Below are 7,257 nucleotides of genomic sequence, written 5' to 3' on the forward strand. Positions count from 1 at the left end.
TTCTAGCTGCCTATTGAAATTAATAACTAAGAAGTGATTTAATGGATAAACAGGAAGTTCAAACACAAAACCTTCTTTTTTCTTCTTCTTTTTTCCTTTCTTTTTTCGGTTTTTTACTTAATGGTAAGAAATCAAAACATTGTGTTGAGATGTTCATAGGGTCGTTACTTTTTTACTAGATAGCATCTGCTTTTCAAGAGAAGATCAATTGCAGCAGGCGAAAAGCAGGGGAAGAGAGAATGCAGGCCACTAAGAGCTTTGGAGGACTCTGAAAATACCAACCTCCGGATTATCCACAGTACTCCTTAAGGAGAGGGATAGAGGTAGATGAGTGCTATAAACTTCTCGAGGGTCCACCGTATGGAACATTAATCTTAAATGAAATCTAGAGGATAAGTTGGAAGGGTTCCACATCCTTATAGTGGAGTATCAAGATGTGTTTATCAATCATTCAGTGAACAATAGGAAGGTATGGAAGTGGTCAACAGGTAGCTATTTCAGTGCAAAATCATTCTCCGAGGTATTCTTGCTCAAGCAACACTCCCCCATCCACTTGTGTAGCTAGGGATAAGCTAAACCATGATGGATGTTCTTTGGTTAGTTGAGGGCCTTCTGGAATCAGGGAAGAAGACTCAGAGAATGACAATGGCAATGTGCCTTCAACTTTCTCATGTACTTGTTCAGGAAAGGGCCGTTTGGCATTTGCCATCCAAGATGCTTGTGCTAAAAGAAGGCCTCCAGTTGCTATTTTCATTCTTTGGGAATCTCATTGCGGAAGACTCACCTATTACTCGCCAATGGGTTATGGAGCCTAACAAGTGCTCATGACGACTAGCACATTCTACACTAGAGTTCAAGGCCTTATTAGCCAATCTCGGGACCACTGATCTCTTTTTCTGAAATTGGCCAATGAGGGCCCATGACGTCTAGCACATTCTACACTAGAGTTCAATAGCTTATTAGTCAATATCGGGGCCACTGATCTCTTTTTCTGAAATCGGCCAATGAGATGGACAGGAGGCTTGCATTCCATGGAGGGACGAGTGGGGGTCACTTGCCTCCAACCTCTATTATGTCTTTGTAATTCTATTTTGTTTTTGTTTTTTCCTTCTTCTTTTTCCCTCAATAAAGAAGAAGAAGAAATCCACCGAAGCCATCTAGTGAGCTGCATGATGCTTTGATTCTCCAAGAAACCCAACTAAGAGCAGAGCCCTTGACAAAATTTCTTTTACACTCATCATTAGCCTTTTTCCTCCATTTTGATAGGTAAATCAGGATCGAATTGGGTAACCACCATAACTTCTTCCACCTGCTACGAAGTACCCAGATCTTCTTTGCAGCAGCAATGGAGTATTCTGGTTTGTATAAGTGGAGCACATAGTTCCATGACGTATATTGATTGTCTGATGAGCCCCACCATCAAAAGATCTCATTTTACACGATGAAGCCCAAGGTTTTGCGATGCATGCTGCTGCTGCTGCTGCTGCTGCTCCAATGGGCCCCACTGAGGGACATGCCCTAAAAATCTCCCAAATTGAAAGATCCTTGCCATCTAATATCTGATTATATATCAGAAAGGCACCCGAATCTGATCAGGTTCAGGTATGTACCCATACCCAAACCAGATGACACCCAAACCTAGTTCCCTTAGCCAGGTCCGGATGTGGGTACTCTATGACCCAAACCAGCCCGACCCATTGACAGCCCTACATGTGCCAAAAATGTAGGCCTAACCCAAATAACTCATTTCCTTGTGTTTCCTATAAAACTTGATCTCCTAGGCTAGCAACTTCCTCTATCTTATGCCATCATCATAATGACACCAAACATTTTCATACTGATCAGTAATAGTGGTTTATGAAATGATAAAGAGGGGACTCCAAGAAGAGGAAGGATCTACCGCAGCAGATTGAGGCACAATAAATGACAGATTCTCAAGGAGAATCAACCTCCTCAGTTCCAATGAAGGTAGGAAATATCAAGAGGAGCCTACGAATCCACAATATGCTCAGGGGAAGACTTCCATTCTGATTTTGTATGCTACAACCTGATCATGATGAGATCTTCTGTACAATTGTGATCCACAACATAAATCTGAGATCAACAGACTCCCAAGTTTCAGAGATCTTTTTCTATTAAGTTTCAAAGCAATCATATAAAGAGATCTCAGGAGCATGAACCGGGCTCTTTTAGGCAAGTTGATTTGGAGGCTTGGTACTGTGTCAGGAACTCTTTGGAATTGTTTGATAAAGAGCAAATATGGTCAATCAAAAGGTGGGTGATGGTCAAGAGAAAGCACAGCTTATAGAGCTTCGGCCCTATGGAAAGATGTTTTAGACATGAAGCAGGAAATTCTTAAAGGCATTGGAAAAGGAGACAAAATTCTGTTTTGGGAAGACCTATGGATAGGTGATCGAGCTCTTAAACACGCTTTTCCTAACATTTATCGCCTTGCCCCAAACAGGTTTATATCGGTGGCTGACAGCTATTATATTCAAGGGAATGATTTTGTTTGGAACCCGTCCATAAGAAGAAATCTCCTAGACTGGGAGATCGAAGAGTATGCGGCTCTCCTTTCTTGCATTAGCTCCGGTAAACCCAATCAGACAGGCATGGATAGGTTGGTGTGGATTCCAGACAAATCGGGCTCTTTCTCGGTTAAATCCCTATATAACTTCACCACCAGGTTTCCAGATGTTTTAGAAGAGACAATGACAGATAAATTGTGGAAAGACAAGCTGCCCCCGAAGATTGCGGTCTTTGCTTGGCTGGTCGGCAAGAGAAAAGTCTTGACGGTGGATAACTTGAGGAACAAAGGTATGATTATTACCAATATATGCCTGTGCTGCATGGCGGACGCAGAATCAGTTGATCACCTGTTTATCCACTGTCCTTTCGTATCTCAGATTTGGTCTTCTACTCTCTCCTGGTTTCATGTTTCCTGGGTTCTCCCAAATTCGACGGGGCGGTTGCTAAAAGCTTGGCACGGCGTCTCCTTTGGAAAGCAAAAAAACTATAATTTGGAGAATCTCCCTTGCGGTAGTTTGGAGGGCAGTGTGGGAAAAGAGGAATGGGAGATACTTTAGAGGGGAATCTAATGGGATGGGTTCCATTGTGAAAAGAGTTCAGTTTTATATTTTTGAATGGGCCTCCAATGTAATCCCTTTAAAAGATTGTGATTTGCTTTTGTATGGAGTAAACTAATTCGCTATCTCAGCGGGTTGGTTTCTCCCTGTTTCTCTTTTCGCTTTAATGAAAGTCTTTGTTATCTCTCAAAAAAAAAAAAAAAAAAAAGCAATCATATATGGAAGTTCGGGCTCTACCATAACGAGTTGGTTTTCTATTAACTGTCTTGTTCCCAATGCCACATATGACATATTAATTTGAAATATTATCAAAATTGAAAGCACATCTTTGTGGGTTGCCTGATGCCTTTGGTAGGAATTAGATTCTCGATACGCTTAGTTGGGCTCTCTAGACCAAGTCCAAATCCACCAACCAAATCAGTTGATTTTTAAGATAAACTTAAGTATACAATGAGTACCTGTAAAAAAGGGAGCAAGCAGGAAAGACTCTGTAACGTGGAGTGAGAGCAGAAGATAGAACATAGCTACTTTATGACCTGAAGATGCAAGGTATTATAGGGTTTCAAAGCAGAAGTGGCACCCCAACTGGAAGCTCCTACAGCTATGACTAGGCCATGGGATAGCCTTCTAGGTAAATATGCATCTAATTGTTTATATTATTTCTACCTAAGATTGTTGAAATCAAAGAGAATAGCTAATGGCAAATATCTAAAACTATGGCTACCTATTTAAATGTTAAAAAGACATACATTAAGAATGCCAAATCGAGCGATAGTCAGAGAATTGGTTCCTGTGGGGTTTTGTACTACTTTCCTTTGGTTTTTGTTGACTTTTTTCTTCAGCCTCTGGCCTTTAATAAAGTGCATTATCTTTCCCACACACATTGAGAATGCCAAGGGCTTCTTTTTTTTTTAAGGCACAACAAGATCTAGCCCCATCAAAGCAATATCCTCTGCGTGTGATGACAACATCAATGAAAATCAGGTTGATTTATTTACACCTCTGCTATAAAATAATGATAATAATAATATAAAATTAAAAAAAAAAATCCACACAAAATGCACAAACATCTGTAGAGGGTACACCTGCATGAGCCCCAAATGGTAGTATGCAGGGAATCAATGTTCATGAAGCCCAGTATCCATCCAGATGATGTTTAAGAAGCATCAACCCTCTTGGCATTTGAGAGCAAAATCAATATAGATTCTGCCCAACATCAATAGTATCATAACCTCAGTTTGCTCAGGTCCACACGAAGTTAAACTCCATTGATTCGGATCAAACAGCACCCATTCGGCAACAACCAGGTGTAGAGGGTACACCTGCATGAGCCCCAAATGGTAGTATGCAGGGAATCAATGTTCATGAAGCCCAGTATCCATCCAAATGATGTTTAAGAAGCATCAACCCTCTTGGCATTTGAGAGCAAAATCGATATAGATTCTGCCCAACATCAATAGTATCATAACCTCAGTTTGCTCAGGTCCATGCGAAGTTAAACTCCATTGATTCGGATCAAAAAGAACCCACATAAGAGGTATTCAATTTATCATGATGGACGAGTTGGCTCATATACGCCACTTAATTATATCACAAGACATAATCTCAACCAAGAGATAAACTTTCCAATATCTAACTTTAATCCTACACAATCAATGACATTAAGGATCAATATAAGCAAGCAATCACGAATTCAATCAAGAACAAAAATGCTTTTAATATGCTCAAATCAAAAACCACATTATGAACACCAAGATTCTAAATATGAACCAACAAGCACACCATCCAAATGCCTGTATGGAAGAATTGCCAAGGCAGCGTTGGTTCAACTTCTCATCCCGAACATAAAACCCGCACTGCATTAATCACGACTCTCCTGATTTTCTTGTCCTAAACCGCCACTGGGATAAGAATGAGAATGCGATTTGGCACAAGAGCACATCCCCTTGTACTGCTTAGACATGAACTTCCAAACACACCCTAGAGAAAATGCATGGATGAATATAAAACCACCCGATGCATATTCTGACACAAACAAAAGCAACAAAAAATAAGAAATTTACACACCAAACATCAAATTCACGTAGATTTCAGAATTTCCCTGCAATATTCTTCAATCCCATCATAATCCCACATCAGAAATTCGCAATTCATGCTATCCGAAGCAATTCAAAGATCCACATAGGGATATATAAAAGAAAAAGAAAAAACTCCAGCATATTCAATATATTACATAAAGTAAATAAGGATGCTCACCATCCCAATTCTGAATTCCCTCAACCTCTGGCCTTGAGCTCGGCAAGGCGCCTCGACAGATCGTCCTCGTCCACCTTCTCGGTCACCTTGGCAGGGATCGCATGCGCTGCTGGCTGCGGCAGCCCCACCGACACTTCCAGCCCATAATCATCCGCCACCTGTTGCATCAGGCTGTTGACTTCCCCTTCCGGAGTCGACAGCGATGTGCTGCCTGCCATCGAGCTCTCCATGAACTCGGCCTGGACCTCCATGTTCACAAACTGCTTTTCGAACTGGTCCATCGTTTCCGACATCTTCTGGAGATTCCCAGTGGCGAGCGTCGAATCAAGGGCCTTGACAATCGACGCCATGGATTTGTTGATGGTCGTCATCTTGGCCTGGGTGTCAAGGCGGGCCACGACGGCGTCGAGGCGGGACGAGAGGCGGAGGTAGTTCATCTGCTCCGTCCGCTTGCGGATCGCGTTCTCAGCGTAGATGCGGGCCCCGTCCATGTTGCCCTTCTCGATCGCCTTCTTGACCTTGAGCTTCTCGGATTTCTCGTCCTTCTCGCACTTGCGGGCCTGGCGCTGGAGGGATTTGGCGGTAAATTTCAGCTCCATGATCTGGTTCAACAGCTTCTCGGTGTTCCCCATTGTCGTATGGTGATTGACGGTAAGGATCTGTTCGATTCTAGGGTTAGGGAGATCTAGGATTTCGGATCACAAAGGATCTGTGCGTAGGGTTAGGGTTTGGAAGAGAACTCGATCTGCAAGAAATTGCTTCTTTTTCTCTCGCCTGCATAAAGGGGATGGTTTTCCTTCAAGATGCGCAATTTATCTTCGTTATGCGTTGATTAATATATTAGATATACGCGGACAGGGATCCCCTACAACACCAGTTTTACGCGATGCGTAAAACACCCATGTCTGTGGGGCCCAACGTGTTTTATATGTAAAATCAAATCCGACCATCATGTTCTATCCTATATTTTAGTATATGGACAGAAAATAAACTAATTTCACAACTCATATGGGCTACACCACATGGAACGATATGAATGAGATTCCACCCGGCGTATAAATTTCATCAAAACCGTTAAAAAGGTGTAAATTATCAGAATGAAATGATTATATAAAAATAATCCTAATAAAAATCTCAGGAATGTCACCTCATGTGAATTTAGCAGTGCCCTTTTATCAATTTTACATTTTTCCTATCGGTGTACACACATGATTGACGGGGCACAGAGCTTGGATGTTTTACGCGCTTCCTGAAACAGGTGCGGCGACCGATTGCAGACCGATGTACGCGGCACTCTCGCCTTCTTCGCGTACTATACGCGGTTTTGACAACTAGCCATACGTGTGCCTGCAATTGGTATTTGGGCCCGGGCCCAGCCCTACTTCCAGCCGAAGACGTCTTGGCCCTGGCCTGACAAGGCCCTGCCTACCCACGGCAGGCCTTATATGAAAAGGAGTGAAATGGTCAACCGTTTAAAACAGTAATGATATCTCCTTCATTCAGGGAGAATCCCATCCTATAAGCACGTTGATTGACGAGTATCCCTCTCTTTAACTGGCCACAAGTAGGGCTGTTAATAGGCCAGATTGAGGCCTGTCAAAATCAAATTTCTCAATAGGTCCGAACCAAACAGTTAAAAATCTGGGCCAAAGCCATCCCTTGACAGCCCTGGCTACGAGTGTCTGTATAATCATGGCCCATTTGATGATTAAACAGGGCCAACCATCATTGCACGATCTGGCCCAGACCAAACAATGGGCTTGGATTTCAAGCACAGGCTAGGATATTTAGTTTAGGTGCCCGAGACACGGACCCGCTGGTTGGGCCATGCCACCATTGCCACCGTTATTGAACATTGGCGATCTTTCCGAGTATCATTTTCCAGTTGAAAACTTGAACGTGAACACTTCTCAGC

At 42.6% G+C, this 7,257-nt stretch overlaps 1 protein-coding gene across 1 annotated transcript; it reads right to left on the reverse strand.

The window, feature by feature from the left end:
• Positions 1 to 5,170: 5,170 nt before the first annotated feature.
• On the reverse strand, positions 5,171 to 6,151 carry LOC131222819 (ESCRT-related protein CHMP1B). The gene has a single exon (XM_058218022.1). The coding sequence runs from the start codon at positions 5,972 to 5,974 to the stop codon at positions 5,363 to 5,365; it is 612 nt and encodes a 203-aa protein (XP_058074005.1). The 5' UTR covers positions 5,975 to 6,151; the 3' UTR covers positions 5,171 to 5,362.
• Between the last annotated feature and the right edge of the window lie 1,106 nt (positions 6,152 to 7,257).

Source organism: Magnolia sinica, chromosome 13, assembly GCF_029962835.1.
Source record: "Magnolia sinica isolate HGM2019 chromosome 13, MsV1, whole genome shotgun sequence".
Classification (NCBI taxonomy): domain Eukaryota; kingdom Viridiplantae; phylum Streptophyta; class Magnoliopsida; order Magnoliales; family Magnoliaceae; genus Magnolia; species Magnolia sinica.

What these genes read in the sequence shown, in the direction of transcription:
- LOC131222819 (XM_058218022.1), bottom strand. Translation starts at nt 5,974, where the DNA reads ATGGGGAACACCGAGAAGCTGTTGAACCAGATCATGGAGCTGAAATTT.